At 38.8% G+C, this 18799-nt stretch overlaps 3 protein-coding genes across 5 annotated transcripts in view; 1 reads left to right on the top strand and 2 right to left on the bottom strand.

Moving 5' to 3' along the window:
• The window catches only part of dhx34 (DEAH (Asp-Glu-Ala-His) box polypeptide 34), a 22043-nt gene extending 10625 nt beyond the window's left edge, over window positions 1–11418 (top strand). The window contains exons 14-17 of one of the 3 annotated variants that reach the window (XR_001310821.1): window positions 246–437; window positions 1668–1809; window positions 1890–2085; window positions 11321–11418. Coding sequence is in view for 1 of the 3 variants with exons in the window: in XM_014015886.1 (XP_013871340.1) it covers window positions 246–437; window positions 1668–1809; window positions 1890–2035 (480 nt within the window). In the remaining 2 variants the exon portion in view is untranslated. Of the gene's footprint in view, window positions 1–245; window positions 438–1667; window positions 1810–1889; window positions 5263–11320 lie in introns of those variants that run through there. The other 2 variants (XR_001310820.1, XM_014015886.1) reach the window with 2 other exon arrangements.
• Window positions 5420–15075, bottom strand: spred3 (sprouty related EVH1 domain containing 3; the record flags this gene model as incomplete). The annotated part of the gene is given in 6 exon segments (XM_014015887.1): window positions 5420–6615; window positions 8741–8899; window positions 8972–9033; window positions 9131–9299; window positions 11412–11577; window positions 14838–15075. Coding segments are annotated over 6 exon segments (1572 nt in total). The 3' UTR covers window positions 5420–5610.
• A 2347-nt stretch (window positions 15076–17422) lies between these two features.
• The window catches only part of psmd8 (proteasome 26S subunit, non-ATPase 8), a gene marked incomplete at its 5' end in the record, with an annotated part of 3382 nt that continues 2005 nt past the window's right edge, over window positions 17423–18799 (bottom strand). Inside the window, 3 exon segments of the mRNA XM_014015890.1 lie at window positions 17423–17924; window positions 18021–18132; window positions 18219–18319. Coding sequence (XP_013871344.1) covers window positions 17787–17924; window positions 18021–18132; window positions 18219–18319 — 351 coding nt within the window.

An 18799-nucleotide genomic window follows, 5' to 3' on the forward strand; every position in this document is an offset into this window, starting at 1 on the left:
TTTTAACTAAACTTTTGCTACTATAGCTTTTAGCTAACCTTGTGTTGTTTTTAGCTACCTATTTCTTCTCTTAGCTATCATTTCATTTAGCTTTTAGTTCATTAGTAGTAGCATTCTGCTTCTTCTTGCTAACAGTTCATTTTTAGCTCATTAGTCATTTCTGTCTCTTCATTATTTATTCGTAGTTTTGTTTTTTTGTTTTTTTCTGCGTACTTTTTGTTTTTATAAACTCCTCCTCCTTCCAGGTCACTTACAGCCTTCGGCGGCTCTCAGCTCTCCAGACCCAGAACCTGTACGTTGGTCCTCAGAGCGAGTCGGATCCGTCTTACTCTGAAGTTCCAAATCTGAACCCGTTATTCCCCGGAGCAGAAGCCAAACCGGACCCGATTAAAGGAGGTCTGCGAGTGACCGGGTTCTTTACCTACAACTGCCTGACTGTGAGTCTGAATCCAGAGACACGTCTCGGGTTTTACCTTTGTTTCTTGTTTAGATATTAGTTTGTTTTCCTCAATTAAAGCTAAAATCTAAATGTGTCAAATTATCATTTTTCAGCTGCAGGTTTCAGTTTCAATGAAGACAAAAAAAAGCAGATAAAAACATATTTGCTAAAAAGATCAGTTAAATCTTCTGCAAAATTCAGCGCTGAGCTGAATTAATGACAGCTGAAACTTACTAAACAAGCTAAAACTGAGGTATCAAAACAAAATGAAGCCAGACACTAGCTAAAAGCTCAACATGACAAGGTAATAAGAGGCTAGCTAAAAACAGCAAATCAGTAGCTAAAATTTAAGAGGTAGGATATTAGAAAGCCCAAAGAATCAAAAAGTAGCAGTATGTTAGCTAAAAGATAAATAAAGCAAAATGAAATCTAAACCCTAAAAGCATCAAATTATCTCAAAATTTCAAAAGTTTCAAAAGTTAGCTGAGCTAAAGTAGAAAACGTTTAGAAAAACACAAACTAAAAGTAAAAACAGCAACACTCAGATAAAAGTAGAAACATTGGAACTAAAAGTTAAAGACTAAAAGTAGCAAAATTGTAGCCAAAATTAGCAGAACGGTGACCAAAAGCTAATGGTGGCAAAAAAGCTAAAAGTAGAGAAATGGTAACTAAAAGCTAAAAGTTGTTAGCTAAAAATTTCAAAAGTGAGCTCAAAGTACAAAACACTAGCTAAAATTATAAAACATTTAGATAGCAGTAGTAACATTGTAACAACTAAAAAAAATTGTAATTAAAAGCTAAAAGATAGCTAAAGTTAGCTAAATAGTAACCAAAAGTTAAACGCAGCAATATAAATATCTAAAAGTATCAAAATGCTAACTAGACGCTAAAAGTTGTAAAAGGCTAGTTAAAATTATTAAGTTAGCCTTATTTACAAAAAGGCTAAAGTAGCAAAACACTAGCTAAAAGTAAAATAAACAACACTTGGATAGCAGTGGTGAACTAAAAGCTAAAAGTAACAAAAAATAGCTAAACATTTAAAGTAGCATAACTGTAGCCAAAAGATAAAAGCAGCGACAAGTTAGCTAAAGGCTAGCTAAATGCTAATAATAGCATAGGAAGACAAAGACTGAGCCAGTTAACTAAATCAGAATTTAAAACTATGTTTTTGAAGGAATGTTGGTAAAATTAGTAAAATATTTCTAAATGAACTCTTGTGTGTTTGCAGGATTCGAAGGACCTGTACAGCGAGTGTCTGCGAACTTTCTGGAGCTGTCCGAACTGCGAGCTGTACCTGCCGCTGACTCCTCTGGAGCGGATGCATCACGAAGCTTCCTGCAGACCTGCTGGGGAGCAGCAGCAGGAGAACGGTCAGAGGCTGTCCGTGTTTCTCTACAGATTAACCATCGTTTGGACGACGAGACCAACGACCGTTTTGTTTCTGTTTCAGAGTCGGAGGGAGGAAGAGCGGGCTCCTCATCCTCTGCCTCCAGCCTGACCAGAGTTTATCACTGCGACGTCTGCAACGAAGACCTGAAGCTCACCTCCACGGAGATCCTCAAACACAAACGGCAGCACATGTATTCAGCCAAGTAGCCACGTCACCGAGATCCTCAAACACACAAGACTGTTTATCACCTGCTGAGGTGGGTTGTTTGTATCATGTAACTTTGAGTCAACCCAATTCAAGATGGCTGCCACCTTAGCAAACACATAGATGACATAGCTAAACTAACCCCTAAATAGCTTTATAAATTAAAAATATCTGACTGTTTTTCAGTGGAACCATTATATTTCATCATTTCTCCCCTCTCTGTTTGATAAAAGATACACGCACACACACACACACGCACTCACGTGTAAGAGAGGCAAACGGGTTAAAATATAGAGTGAGGGTTTAATAATGATACAAACCCACGATATGTAACACCTCAAAGCAGCACATTGGCACAAAGTCAGAAGTAAGACAGCACAAAAGATAAAAACCTGTCTCCAAAAAAATAAAGAATCAGAATAAATATCTCAATAAATAAATAAACAGGTAATATCTCATTAAATACTTTGAAACTAATAAATACATACATGTGAAAATATGCACACTTGTCAGAAAATCAAAAACCCAAAAAACCAAAATTAAAGTACTTAATACAGAGTTACTCAGAAATCATAAGTTATTGATTACTCAAATCAAAAGGCACATTTATTGAGATGTGAGGATGGGACCTGCAGCTGTGATCGAGGGACAGTCAGAACCGGACTCTAAACACCACCTCTGGATCAGAACCAGGAGACGGTGTGCGATGGCTTTACGGGTTCTGAGGATCCGCACCGACGGCTCAGGTCTGGTCTGCAGGTTTGTGTTGGGTGGGGGGACGGGGACGTCGTATCGTACTGACGGCAGTCTGGGATCCAGCCGCTGAGACTGGGTTTACTTGGTGTTTGTTTGGGCTCTCCTGTCTTTGAGTCACTTTGAACAGAAGTTTTTAACTAAACCTAAAATATTCACCACGCATTTGAGGTCATGTTGGGGAAGTTTCACCTTTATTTTAAAGAAACCTGTTATTGTCATCTTTATCGCCCGCCGCTGTACGCACTTTTGATTAAACTTTAAGTACCCTACAGCCGATTTACTCTAGAAGTCAAGATGGCCGCCACAGCTAACTGATCCTTAAAAAATACAGAAATTACACAGATTTTCACAGGTGATTAGTTGTGAAAAAAAAACGTGTTTTTGTTTAAAACCTTGTCGTTTACTGTCAAATCTTTTTGTTAGCAAAATATCTCATGAACCTTTGGATCTGAGTGAAATAATGTTAGGATGAACGTGTACGACTCGATTAACCCAATTCAAGATGGCCGCCACAGCCGATTGACCTTCCTCTACACTAGAGTGGCGATGACTCAATGAATTTTACAGATTTTGAGCTGAATTTCGGTGTGGGGTCGTACACAAAACAAACTCAGAGATCATTATTTTAAGGTTTGACCAAAGTAATTTTAAATCCATTATTCTGACACGGGCAGGCGAAATGCATTCTTTCAGCAAATTCTAGGCCGTTTGTTTAAAATAAGCAACTCTCTATATAGTCTTGTATTTTCTTTTAGGTTTTAATTCAGTTCTTGATGTGTTTCATCATGTTTTTTTATCCTTTTTTTTAATAAACAAAAATTCGGGTGTTTTCAAAAATTAGAATTTGAACACAAACGCACTCTGAAGATTTTTTTTATCTGACTGAAACAGTTTTGAGTGAAATATTTGCTCATTGGCCACTTCTTATATCCACCTGTTGAGGTTGTTGACAGAAAAAGTAAATCAGCCAATCACACGGCAGCAGCTCAGCACATTCAGTTACGCAGACGACTCGCTGAAGTTCAAACCGATCAGCAGAACAGCGTAGATTTAAATGACTTTAAATGTCTGTGGAAGAACTGGTTTGTTGCGGCACGCTCAGATTTAGGTAGGTTGACCACATGACTCAAGTTTCTGCATTTATTTTTTTCGAATTCTGACTCGTGTTTACGTTAAATGCATACCCACATTTCAGAATCTGTAAATCTGGAGTAAACTCTTTCAAACTCCACCGAAGTGCGGGTTAACCTTTTATAGCTTTGCATTTAAATCCTATGTTAGATGGAGACATTTAATCTAGGCGTGAGGATCTTTTTTTTTTTTTTAATCTCGCGATTTGATTGTGATTTTTACGAACTCTGCACACTCTGAAGCTCAGGTCAAGTTGGCTCTTTCTGAACATTTGGTTAAAAAAAAAATTAGTCCAAACCTTTTCTTTGATCGAAGACGGGACCTCTAGTTTAGACACCTAAATGATGCCACGTGATTGGCCGATTGGCTATTTGTTTTAATCATCAGTTGAAAATTTAAACCCTGCGACCTCAGATTTAGAATTTTATGACCATTTTGACTCGTGTTTCATTTAAAATAGCAGCTTTTCTTAGTTTTAAAGCAACACTTGACAAACTCAGCTGAGACCAACCTTCTTTTCAAGTGTCTGTTTTCATCTGGGGGGGGTCAAAGGTCAGCTCAACTTCCTGTTCATCTTTAACGCCGGTAAAGTTTGAGTTATTCTCAAACAACTGATACAAAAATACTCTTCGACCATTGCACTTTTTTTCTCTTTTTGGTGTTTTTCTTCCTTTAAATCCTTCATGTTGGTTTAGTTCCTCTGGGGTGTGTACTCGGAGGCCTCAGTTTTATTAAGCACCTTGTCTGATTCAAAAAAAAAAAAAAAAAACTACAGCGATGAATAAGTTTCATTATTTAATATTAAAAACTTACAGAGACGTGAAATATGTGCAAAGTGAGTGTTTACTGAAGATACGTTCTCTGTTTTGTTTTTTTCCGCAGAAAATAAGCGTTTGGTTACGACGGATAACAACGAGACTTTTAAGTCTTAGTGGTTGTCATTGCAGCGACCCCTTATCCATTGTCTCTTTGCATTTTGTGAATGTTTCTCCCTAGAAGACATTACTTGTGGTCTCAGACGCTTTCTTAAAGACTGTGCTCGCTCGTTTCAAACCTCCCTCACCTATTTAAATTTTTTTTTTTACTTCCTAAGGTAACATCTGAGGTAAACTTAGAGGTAAAGGGTGACGTCTGTCCACCTGATGGACAAACAGGCCAACACAAAAACAAACAACTTCCCCAACATCTTATGTCTGTGAGGATGTGTGTGCCATTTGGGGATTCTGTTGATGTGTTTTACATTTAATAAAATATACCAATTAAAATTATAACAATCATATATATAAACATCTTTTGTTTTTGTTTTTTAAATTTTTTGTTCTAAATAAAAAAACAAAACAGACATTTGAAACACATCATTGCCGCCATCTTTCCTGCGATAACCTCGCTCTAAATCGGCCATCCTTGGGTAAATCCACTACGAAGGCTCCAGGTGGCTCCTGTAGAGCCTGATCTGGGTGCACCTGTAGCAGGTGAGGACCAGTGAGGAAGCCCCGCCCACCCACCCCCCAGGGTTAAAAAGAGAAAGAGCAGAATGCAGTGGAAGGCTGTGGGGCTTTGGAGGGCCTTGATGGAGTTCTGGGGTCTGCTGAGAGCGTCGTTCCAACCTAATCTGCCTCAAATGCTCCCCATACCCCAAATCCCCCTTGGTCCGGAGAATCCTCTCCTATCGCCCCCCCTTCGCCTGGCCTCATCGGACCGCCTTGTGCTTGCCCCCGCAGCAGCCGCACCTCTCCCCACACCGCAAGCAGGCGCGCAGAGGCAGGTAGCAGCACATGCAGGGCACGAAGAGCGACAGGGCCAGGAGGGCCAACCAGCGGGCACAGCAGAGGGGGTGCGGGTGGCCCCCCAAAGAGTCATCGCAAGAGCAGGGCTCCCAGAACTCCCCCTCAGAGTCCGACATGCAGTGATAGAGCAGGCTCTCTGCGCACCACACACAGGTCCACTGGCGCAGGCAGTGCAGGGCCGGGTCGGGGGCGTCTCGGCAGCGGCCCCGCCCGTTCTCCGAGGCGCTGAAGACGGAGCGGCAGTACACGCAGCGGGACGAGCACGACGACGCCTGGGGGCACGGGCTGTCGTCGTCCGGCGAGATGGCCCCGGGGTCCCCGCCGCTGCCGCCGCCGGCCCCTCCTCTCTTACGAGTCCGTGACCGGGAAGCGGCCATCGAGGTGTGGATGCAGCAGGGAGAGGGCGAGCCTTTGCCCGTCTCCTGGGGTGAGCCGGCACCTGAGGACACCCCTGACACAGCGTTGGGCATGGACATACAGGTGGGGGAGGACGAGGACAGGCGCTGGGAGGCTTTGCTGTCCAGGCTCACCGTCACCTCGCAGCCGGCTGTCCCCACCCCAGCCAGCTCCTTCTCAAAGCGAACCACACACAGCTCCGTCTTGTCCTGGAGGCTCCCCCCACCGCCAACAACCACTCCCCCCGTCAGACCCCCAACCATAGTCCTCGTGGCCCCGGCACGTCTGTAATCCTCATAACCTCGAGAACCCCACAGGTCTTTACAGGGGTCCACGCTGCGGAGGTCCCCTTCCTCCAGCAGCGAAATGGTGGGCGACAGTGGGGACAGGGGCGACGAGGCCGGGGCACCCACAGGAGGAGTCGGCGGGGCCGGAGGCGGGGGCGGGGGTGCTGGGGGGTTCAACACAGTCGTCATTTGTGAGAGTGGGTGCTGTCCGGGCCTGGTGTGGATCTGTGGAGAGGGTGTAGGGTTACACAGTGAGTTGGGAACAGCGTGTTCTCTCTGCTCTGCTTATTGAAGGATTTCATTTCAGCAACAAAAATGGCAAAAATCTCAACCTAAGACCGATCCTGGTCTTCAGGACAAACCACCATCCCTAAAAAACACCGGATTTTAGATGATAAATCTCATCTCAGCAACCTAAAACAACCATAAAATATCATTTTGTATCAGCATTTTCAGATCCTGGACCTCGATTCGTAGTTTCCCATTGGTTTTACTTTGGTTTATGGTTCTGCACAACTGGTTTAAAATTTTCATCTCAGCAAATCTGTCTGTAATCTCATTCTGAAACAGTGTTTCCCCAATCCTGGTCCTCAAGGCACACCGCACTTCAGGGGTTTTAGATGTTTACCTACTTAAACACACCTGGTTTAAATTAATCAACCATTAAGGAGTTTTATCATAGCTCTCTAAAAAGTCACTAAAATATCACTGTATAATTATTTTTCCCCCGTCGTCTTTTATGTGCCGCATATCCCTTTTAGGGTTAGTTGTTTACCCTCTAAAACACACCTGGTTTAAGTTATTAGGTCATGCATTAAAGGTCTGTATCCCACAAACATATAAATCAGCAAAAATCTCAACCCAAGGTAATGTTTCGCAATCCTATACTCCCTTCCAGGTTTTCTGAATTAAACACACCTGCTTTAAATTGAATAATCAACCATTTAAGGTTTTCATCTCAGCTACCTAAAATCTGGATACAATCTTATTCTACAGCAGTATTTCTTAAATCCTGGTTCTTAAGGCACACCACACTTAAGGGGGTTTAGATGTTCGTCTACTTAAACAGACCTGGTTTAAATTGATTAATCAACCTTGAAGGATTTTTTTTTATCATAGCTCCCTAAAAAGTGACTAATTTTTTCACTATATAGCTATTTTTCCTCAATCGTCTTCTACATGCCACACATCCCTTTAGGATTAGATGTTTACCTACTAAAACACACCTGTTTTAAATTGTTATGTCATGCATAAAACTGTATATTGCATGAACATAAAAATTAGCAAAAACCCCACCCAAGGCAGTGTTTCCTCAATCATGGTCGTCAGTACACTCTTGCAGGTTTTAATTTTTTTTCTGATTAAACACACCTGATTTAAATTGATTAATCAGCAATAATGTATTTTTTTATCTCAGCAAACCTAAAAACTGTCAACAATCTCAAATATTTTATCAATCCTCAAGGAACACCATGGGTTTCAATGTTTACCTTTTTAAACACACCTGGTTTAAACTATTAAGTCATATATTAAAAAAGTCTCTGTGCTAGTAACCTAAAAATAGCTAAAATCTCAAACCAATCCTGGCACTCAGAACATGTAGCATTTTAGGTTTTAGATCTTCTTGATTTAACACACCTTATTTAAATTAATTAATCAACCATAATGAGTTTTTTTTTATCTCAGCAACCTATAAAGTGACAAAACAAAACTATTTTACCATTCATATTTTATCAGCTACACATTCATTCAGGTTTTAGATGTTTGCCAACTAAAACACACCTGGTTTAATTTTTTTGGTCAGTAATAGACTTGATGTATGAAATGGTTTGCCATGAGGGTTTGAACACTTCTTTACAGGATGGAATAAAGAAATATTCGTGTTCTGATGTTTTGCTCTCATCCTCACTGTGAAGCATCATGGATGGGCGTGGCTCTGAAGTCTACCTGAGCCACTGTTGGCAACGCCTCAATAAGAAAAGTAGCTATTGGCTGCCCTAAAAGCCGCTAGAAGTCGCTAAATGATGTCATCACCTAATTAGACATTTGCCAACATATGTTATCCAGGCTGTAGGAGAGATATATATCAATGTTAAAGAGAAAAAAACGTGAGTAAACACTCTAAATATGTTTAGCATGACTCATTTAAAGGGGTCTCCTCTCAGCTCTAAGCTGAAGTTGCTGCACGAGGCTTCAGGGAGTCGGACCGGTTGTCAATTTGGAAAGGAGGAGGGGCTCATCGCACCACTCGCTGCTCGCCAAAGTCTCCAAAAGACTCTAATAACACCAGGAAAAGTGTCAGAAAACTTGCTAAATCTAGCAACAAAATGGCTAAGTTGACAACACTGACCTGAGCAGGTGTGTGAGTGGTGACGCCATGGCCGGATCCAAAGCTGAACTCTTCGGGTCGCACAAAACAGGTAGACGAGGACTCGCTTGTCACTATGGTGATGGGTTTGGGAAGCATCTCCTTTCTGCTGTTGGACGACGACTCACTTCCTGTATGAGACTGACAGAGGCTGACCGTCAACGCCACAAGTCAGGAGCTCCAGTGAAGAAGAAATGCTCTAAAGACACTCACAGCTTGTCCATCGTCCTCGGTGTCTGCCTCTTCTGGCGTGGAGGACGACGGCGAATCGGAGCCTTGAGAACAGGAGGAGAAAGAAGTCAAATCTGTTTTAAATGAGTGCCACCAGCGGCGATTTTGAGAAGAAGCGGCGTGTATTTTGGGGTTGCGTACCTCGGTCGAGCTTGTCTATGACAGTCTGCAGCCCTTTTTCAAAGGAGATGGCATCGGCAGGACTCTGGAATGTAAGGCCAAACTTTCGATCCTCTACTCTCCAGTGATGGAAGATGGGATTCACCTTGTTGTAAACTAACCCCTTCTGCACCGCACACTCCAGCACGGGCTGCACACACAAACAGGTTTACCAGGTAACTAAAGATCAGAGGGTCCTGGTGGGAAAAAAATAAATAAAACCCACCCTGACATAAACACATGACTCAGGCTTTGGGTGGTGTTGACAGAAGGATGCCAACTTCCAGAAAATAAAGAAAACCAGCAGGGCGGGGTTCAGCTGGGTGTATGGGGGTTAGACCATAGGTTCCCAAACATTTTAGCTTATATAAAGTCAAAGACGAACTAGAGAAATGCATTTCCTGCAAAAATGCTAGTGTGAATGCTGATTGCTGGAAAATTTAGCTGAAATGGAGCTGAAAATGTTTAATTCATTCAACAAAATAGCTATGCAATAGAAAATATAAATTAATAGCAAAACAGTTAATGTGAGATCAATTTGAAAAGCTAAAAGAACAAAAAAGCAAAAATTAGCAGAAAGAATAGCAGAAACGAGCAGAATTAGAGCTGAAATAGCAGAAAAAAGCTAAAATTAGCATAAAAATAAGCTAAATGTAGCATCTACAGTTGAAATTAGCACGCAGATGGTGAAAGTGTTTAAAAACATTACAATTAGCAAATAAAAAAAAACAAAGTACAAAAAGGTGAAAGTTTGTTGTAAAACAGCTAAAATGTAGCTGGAAATGCTTTAATTAGCATAAGGAGCACAAGTTTGCTGAACTTAGCAATAAGTTGTAATATCTTAAAAAATCTAACTTTAGCAAATAACAGCTGAATATTAGCTAAAATGCAGCAAATAGCTGAATATAGCAGAAATCAACTTTAAAAAGCATAAATAACTTATTAACAGACAGAAGCACAAAAAAGTAGAACATAGCAGAAAGAAGCAGAATTGTAGCTGAAATGTGAAATAGCAGGAAAAAAAGCTAAAATTAACCAAAAAAAGTAGCTAAAATTAGCACAGGGAAGTTACAAAGAACAGAACCAGAACAAAAGGTGTCAGGTGCTGTAAAGATTTAGAAACATTTTGAAGAATTTTAAGGATGTTAAAAACAGCTTCATTCATTTTCAGTGGGAAAAATGTGGCCGAAAAAGCGAAATAGCCAAAATACCAAAAGTCATAGCTATAATGTCCTGAAGGAGTTGAACGTTTTGATATTTAAATTGTAAAAAATAACACAAAAAAGTGCAGAACAGGAGACATGCCAAGAATCGTACAGAAGAAAAAAATGATCTCAGATCATTTGTGCAACGTTCACAAGAAGATAAACAATGAGCCTCATCAACTATTGTCTTTAAAGGGATCCATGATTAGTTGTAACATTAGACTTTATTTGATAAACATATATTTTAACTGTAAAATAAAGACTGTAAAAACACTGTAGGTTGTTTAATTTTTATAATTTTTAAACATTTAAAAATATATTACGTGGCTGTGGCCATTTTATTTACACGTAAAGCATTCTGGGTAAATGATGACGTGGATAGGTCCTCGGTGCGAGGCTGCTAGCGAGCTATATCCACCCTGAAGGTTAATCTTGGACAATATCTGATGATCGACTCTTTTAAATGAAACCAGAGAGTGTTGACAGAGAGGAGAAGGTAGAAATGACTCAGCCTGTAACTGAAAATATGGATGGAGGACCTCAGTTTAAATGGCTCCATCCGTGTTAAAATATATTTTTAAAAATTTACAAAACTAAACACCCTACAGTATTTTTACAGTCTTTGTTTTACAGTTAAAATATGTGTTTATCAAATAAAGTCTAATGTTATAACTAATCGGGGATCCCTTTAACATTTATGACTACTACCTGTGAGAACACACTCTTGGTTTTTCATGATCAACAACTTTAGAAAACCATTGGTCTAGATCAGTGGTTCCAAACGTTGGGGACTTAAAAGGATTTTGAGAGAAAAAATTAAATAATATTTTTTTCCAGCCATAAATAAACTGCAACCATTCCCATAGCTCTGTTTTATTTATAATTTTCCATTGTATCTAAAAATTATGGAACAAATTGTGTTCTTTGTTGATTTACTTAGGAGCGTTGATTTAATATTTTGTTACAGGGCGGTTTTAAGTTTTATGGGACTGTTGGAAATCCTGTTGTTGACCATCAGCGTGGCCCCGAAGACAACCGTAACACACGCACACACTCACTGCTCGATCTCGCAGCCGCTCCCCGCGTATGATGTATTCTCTCCGTCCCTTTCCATCGTGGCTCCGCCCTTTACATATGACCACATGGCTGAGGCCGCCACCTCCGAGGGGCACCCAACCGCCACTGGAGTCATCACGTGTCATCACCACGGCTCGAACACGCACACTGCATCAGGAAGACAAAAAAAGATTAATTAATTAATTTTAAAAATTAGACTGAAACACGTCAAAAGTTGATCAAAAGAACCGGTCGTTCTGGAAACGAGTACAATTTTGTTTTTGATTGATTTATTTAGTTTTTATTTTGCTGCTTTGTTAAAAAATACATTTTTAACATGTGTTTTTATATACTGTAAGTTTATGAACAGCTCAGGATCATGTGCAGGGGGAGTAGGTGGAGCTTAAAGCCCCACAACACTAGTGCACAGACTCTGGTTCCAAAATAACACTAAGCCCCGCCCCCTCCATGTAAATGTGACACATTTTTCTGATTTAAAAATAAATGTGTGTGTTTTCAAAACACATGTGTATCTTTGTGTGTGTTCATTCACATAATCCCTACCTCACTGCTGTATGTTTCAAATTAGCATTTTTTTTTAGTTTTAATTACTCTTTAAGTAAAACATTACACTGTGATTGACAGCTGGTTAGGGAGCTGGGAAGGGGAGTAGGCGGGACTTTAGTATTTAGGGTACAGCCCCGCAAATACTAGAGCACAGACAATGGCTCAGAAATATACAAAATTTTAGCACCCATAAATAAACATTTATTTAGGCTTCTTTTTCGAGCAATGGAATTTAATGGAGTCTATTTTTATTTATGTTAAATGTGGTGGAAATGGTAAAATACCTTTTAAAGAGAGAAAAGTCAAGTGAGATTAACACACCAGGCTTAACGGGACTTATTGTCAAGATACACTGTATTTCAATATAAAACCAGAAGTAGACATTTGCAAAACTTTTATCTTTAGGATAATCCAGAACAATTCCAGGTTGATGTCAATAAAATCATCATTATAGGGTTTATACTGTATTACCACTTTCTATAAGAGGTCATAAGTCAAATACAGGCATCTTAAGAATAGAATCAACACACTTTCAAAATCATGGTAATTTTTTTTAGGTAAACAAGAATCAGTTAGGTTAAATGCTAAAAAAAGACGTGATCGTTCCTGAACATGAAAGAACAGAAAATGGTTTATAGAAAGATTTTAGCTTGAATTTTTCACGAGTGGAGGGTGTATTTTAAACATTAAAGCCTCTACACCATGTGAATTTGTTAAAAAAGAGACTTTATTTTTGATGGTCTTTATATGACCATTCATTTGTTTAATGGTAGCTTTCAAAACCACAATAGTGTCCATATATGTACTGATTTAAACATGTCACTATTTTTTTTACATTTTTATCTAGATGTTTTTTTTTTGATCAACAGATTAAAATAATGATTCTTTGTTTACTTGTTTTAAATGAATAAACTTTATAAATAAAAATATTGTAACACATTTTATGAAATTTAAAACAGAACTGAGTCTTTTCAAAATGCGAACTTTTCACAGCCTTGTTCAATTAATGGGCTTTCATGGTACAGAATGATTGACAGGCGTCTTGTCCCGCCCCCTCAGTTTGCTGCTAGTTTTGTTAGCCACAGGCTTTAGCCAATGAGGGTGGGCGTGCAATGACGTGCCTCGAGCGCAGGCAAGATTAACATATCTAAACTGGATTATTTAATTTCTCACCCGTTTTCCTGGATGTCTTTGGAAGAAAAACTGGAAGTGAAAATGTTGGGGTGGAGAGAGAAGGGTTTTTTTTTTATTATATATGTATATATTATTAGCCCACCATACAAATAGAACAGATACAACTGAACGGACTGAAAAAATAACCCAAACAGACTATATTTATATTTATGCGGCACCAAGAGAAACGAAATTCAAATTTTCTGTACTCTTTTTATTGTATTGCTTTAATTTTATTTGCTTTTATTGTAATGTGGTGCGTTCAATAAAAATCAAAAATACGAAAAAATACTCTTTAAGACTTCAAGTGCACAAGAAAATTAATTTAACTGGTAAAAAAAGTTGATTTTTTTATGATAACTCCTCTTTGACGTCTATAAATGGGTCTTTTTGTCTGAGGGGGGCCTTGTCCCCCCGTGGCCTCCCTTTAGTGGCTTCCCTGGCTTAATGTAAAAAAAAAAGCCCAGGTTTTTGTGTGAATGGAGTCACAACAAATCCACACAAAGAACCGAGAGCAGCTGGAACACAAACACTCAGAAACTCTGGATCCTAAATGTGTTTTTTAGCTAATATTTTTGAGAAATGCGCCGCTGAGAAAGAAAGAAACGTCCAAACGGCAGCAGGAGGAGGGAGGAGGAATGAGTGTTTCCCACATAGACGTATCAATGAACGCACCCATTCGCCATCAGAGGCCCAGGCATTCATGCAACAATAAAAATATATAAATAAATAACAGCGCTTTCCGGTTAATTTTTCAACAAAATCGCTTTTTTTTTCTCTTTAAATTTTAATTGTTGCTATTATTTTCTCCTCCTTGTGTCTCTCCATTCCGCCCCTGCTGCACGGACTCATTAACACACCCCGATCCTGGCTTTTATTTTATATTTTCCTTTTTTTTTATGAATGGGACTGGATTCGCTCTGCGCCTTCATGAACATGGATTCACAAAAAGAAAGAAAGAAAAATATGAAATAAAAAAAAATGTGAAATATCTGAAAGGACGTGAGGAGGAGAATGAAGGAGTGGGTGAGAGAGGAAACTAGAGGATGGGGGGAGGGGAAGAGAAAAGGGAAGAGAAGGGGAGGAGAGGTGAGAATGAGAGAGGGAGAGAGGGGGGGGGGAGAAAAAAATCACATTTCATTCATAAAGTTTGGCTTTAAAAATCATAATGAAACCCCGAGACACGTTGATAAAAATCACAACGCTCCATCCCGCCCTCGCTCGGTTCTGAATGACGCTCCTGGACACAAATCTCGACATATTTCTCATTTTTTACATTTTTTAAACCACCTTTCATTTCCTCCTCATGCATTTTTACGCACAGGCTGATTGTTATTTTATTTTTTTTAGCAGAAACGTTGCAGCCGCTTTTAAACACGACTCATTTCAGCTGAGTCTTTTTAATAATAAAAATGAAAAAGTGCAGCTCCTCATCATGAACGTGGCTCCACATTTCTCACGTATTGCCGTGGATTTATGGGATGTTGGGTGTATGCTGTTGATTCAACACTACGTAATGGTGTTTTTATTCTCGGCAGCCTGCTAAGCTGCACAGCACCGACTGATGAGGATGCTGGGCTGCTTAATGGTTTCCATATCCGTCCCGTTTTTTTAAAAGGCGGATTGCTGGTTTTAGGTGTAATCATCTCTGAAAATAAATAAATAAAAATAAAAATGTAAGGACTTACTCGCCCTCCATGGCTCGGTGTTGCCCGCCGCTTGCAGCAGCCCACCCCCAGGGTCTCCTCTCCTCCTCTTCGTCTTCTATTCTTTTTTTACTCTCCTCCTTTCAGGAAACACTCAGGCTCTGCTCTCATTATCCCTCAATCTTCCTCTCTCCTTCCTCTTCCTCCACCTTGATGTCGTCTCGGTGTATCAGGATAGGCTTGAGGTTGCAGCAGCCATTTTCCGCTGGCAGCATCCTCCCTCCCTCCCTGTCCNCTCTCTCCCCCCCCCTCTACCTGCCCTCTTCCAGCACATCCGCACTAATCATTGACAGCTTTAGGTGGGCCACGGAGTTGCTCAGAGATCGGAAACAAACCGGATACAGAAAGTGAGCCGTGTGAAAAAAAAAAAAGCCTGAATGACCTCTAACTGACGCTCTCATGAAAGTTAAATCCTTTTGAAATCTGTTCAAAACACGAAATGTTTGTTATATTTATATATGTAATTTAAAATGTATTATAATAATGTAAAATATAAAGTTAGAATAATATGAAGGCTAAAAAACGTTAAAGGTGAAAAGCTTTCAGCACCGAGGACAGCGAATCCGCACTGCGCATGCGCAGTCTAACTTTAAGTTGCCAGTACAGTTTTAGCCCTTGTGTCTGACTTTTAGCCAAATAACTCGCGAACCGCTGGAAGGATTTTAATGAAATTCTACTTAAGTAAGCATGCAGTGGATTTCTACAACATTTTACATTTAGGAGTCAACACTATTCAAAATGGCCGCGACAGACTGTCAAGATGAGCAAACACAAAAAACGCTACAAGTCTACCATTTTTACAGATATTGAGGTAAAATCTGCTGTAGTACCAGCTGAGGTTCATCCCCAACGCATACTTTAAGCCATAACTGATCGTGCAAGGGCTCTGTTTGAAAATGTGCTCAAAGTTTGACTTTTGTCAGCTAGCAAAAAAACCTTTGCCGTAAACTCATTTCAAGATAACGACCACGGTCAAGTGAACTTCGCCAACAGAAAAATGTGTACAATTCAAGTCAGTTTTAAAATTATTGTAGCTGAGAGTCTCATACGCGTGATGTCTCGCGGTTTTGCGCGAAATGTCACGCACATGGCGTGATTTTTAAAGTTTGGTCAAAACGAGCAATGCTTCACCATCTCTCAACAAGAGACGATCTTTGTTTGAAACTGAACATGAAAGGCAGCGGGTGATGTGCATTCTTTTACAGGGTGATGGATCTTCATTTGATGTTCTACAAACCTAGACTTGAGAAAATATGGACTTTCGTTTCTGTATAATCAAAGAAAACTTAAAGACTTTCTTTGTTTTGCACAGATATAAAAAATTTGCTCAAAATATTACATTTTAAAGTTGTGATGTGGTTATTAAATTTGATACTTTTGTAGGTTTAGGCCTACAAGTTAGAAAGAAAGTTACAAGTATTCGTGTGGATGGTGAAACATCCTGTTTTCTTTTTAATGTTTATTCTTATAAGTTAGCAAAAATTTAGATGTTTTATTTGTGTATTAAAATGTTCCACTGACTCAAAACCTTAGTTTTATTTATTTTATTTTACTTATTTTCAATTTAAAAATAACATTTTAAACTATTAATCGGAACAACACATTTTTTACTCAATATTTTAATATTTTTAAAACTTTGTATTGGCTCTATTTAGCACAGTCTACTTCAAATTTAGCTTTTACTGTTTTGCTATTTTTGCTTTTTTATTTTAGGTACATTTTGGTTAACCTTAACATTGAATTTTTAGCTACTCCTGCTAAATTATCCTTTAGCTACGGTTTTGATTATCTTAGCTTTATTTTTATGCTGCTGTTTTGCTTGCTTTAGTTTTTAGCTACACTTTGGTCAATTTAACCTTTGCAAATCATAGTTTTTAGCTACTTTGCTGCTAATACTTTTTTAGCTACTGTTTTGTTCATTCAAACTTATTTTAGCATTCAGCAATTCACACTAAATTTAGCTTTTCTCAACATTTTGCCAATTTTAGCTACTGCAACATATTGGCAGGCTTTTAGCTCATCTTCAGCTATGGTTTTGATTGTTTTAGTTTTAACCCTTTTTTTCTTGCTTTACTTTTAGCTGCGGTTTAGCTTTTTTAAAGTATGTTTTAGTTACTCTTTTATATTAGTTTTTAGCTCATCCTCTGTTAAATTTCTTTAAGCTGTTTTCCCCATTTAAGCTCTACTTTTTTTTCCATTTCTAGTGTTTAGCTATTGTTGCTGAATTTAGCTTTTAGCGTAATTTTCGCTGATTTTAGCTAGTTTTGCTTTACCGCTTTTAGCAACATTTTGGCTAACAAAGCATTTAGCTTCTCCTTTAACATGATCTTTTAGTGACTATTTTGCTAATTTGAGCTTTTAACTACTATTCTATTAATTTTAGCTACTATTTAGCCAAAATAACATACAGGAATCAAAAGTTTTCTGGAAGTGAGGCAAACAAACTGGAGTGTTGTCTGATGAGATGTTTTTATATCCATTTCGCCCCACTGCTTGTTGTTGCTTTGCTCCTACAGCTGTGATTAACGAGGTCAATCAGGAAAACAAGGATGAGTCACAGAAAAAGGTGAATTTCTGGACGATTTATTGCAGATCAGAAGTGAAATACAAACCTTTCAGGGAGGAAGTTGCAATACTCTTTTAGAAAACAAAACTTTAAAAGGAACAAAATATTTCTGTACTGAGAATAAAACTTTTGTACAAAAGTCAGAATCGTATTTGTTGATCAGGTTAACGACTGATTTGATGTAAATAACAGAAAAAGGTCCAAAGTTTCTAGAAGTAGTTTCTCTGTCGATATCTGAGGATGACTCGTGAATCAAGAAGCATCAAAAACAAAACAACTACAGCTGTTTTAAAAATGGAGAAGAACTCTGGTCACAAACGGAGTCAGGTGTTTTAATCTGGGCTGAATGTTCCAGGGGGGCGGGGTTAAACAATCATTTCCAGGTGCCGTGCGTACTCGATGACCTGCTGTGCCAGCTCTGTGGAGGGGATGTTGACCTCTTCTGTCCGCTGGTGCTGACTGGTGAAGGTGTAGCAGCCGTCTGGGTTCTGAGTCCAGCCTCGCTGGAATCAAAAACAAGAAACAGCTTCGTTTAGATGCGTTAAAGAGGCCGGACGTGATGAGATTTATTTTAATAATACCAGTTTAATCCAGCTCACCTTCTTGGCGTACTCCGTCATCTTTTTGGGTGAGTTGAAGAACAGAACTCTGGTCGCTTCGCTGAACTGGATCTGCTCGTACGCTTTCTCTATGCAGCCTGCGATCTCATCCCTGCAGGACCAGTTATAAGGAATTAGATTCTTCTGTTTGTTTTCCAGTGTATAAAAACATAATGTTAGGTCTTTGTTTGTTTTTACCGAATAGTGTCGAGCAGAATATCTATAAAGAAGGTGTAACTCGCAGCGGGGATGTTGCCTTTTGCAAGAAATACCTTGTTGTAGCTTCCCTCCATCAAGTACTGGAATGACATGAAAATAAGGTAAAAATTAAAAACAAAATTTATAAAAAAAACTTTAATCTTTTGTGAAAACAAATCATACATCAACATATTCATCAAACAGGAATTAAAATCTACATAAAATCTTTAAAAAATGTCTCATTCATAATAAAATTTATTGTGAATGGATTGAAATAAAATGCTTTTATTATGAAAAACAACTCAGCAAAAACTCAAGAGCTTGTTTGATTCGGTTTTTTTTTGTTGTTTTTAGCAGCAGTTTTAGCTTCTATTTACTATATTTAGCTTTTATTTTGACACTTTATGATTTTGCTGTACAGACATTCATGTACAATTTCTGATTTTTAGCTGAGATTTTACTAAACTTACGATAGGTGTTATCTATAGATTTGATAAATTTATTTTTAGCTTTGGTTAACTAGATTAATCTTTTAAATGTTTCTTTGATACCTCCAATTATGATTTTAATATATTGAGAAG

Source organism: Austrofundulus limnaeus, unplaced genomic scaffold, assembly GCF_001266775.1.
Source record: "Austrofundulus limnaeus strain Quisiro unplaced genomic scaffold, Austrofundulus_limnaeus-1.0 Scaffold136, whole genome shotgun sequence".
Lineage (NCBI taxonomy): Eukaryota > Metazoa > Chordata > Actinopteri > Cyprinodontiformes > Rivulidae > Austrofundulus > Austrofundulus limnaeus.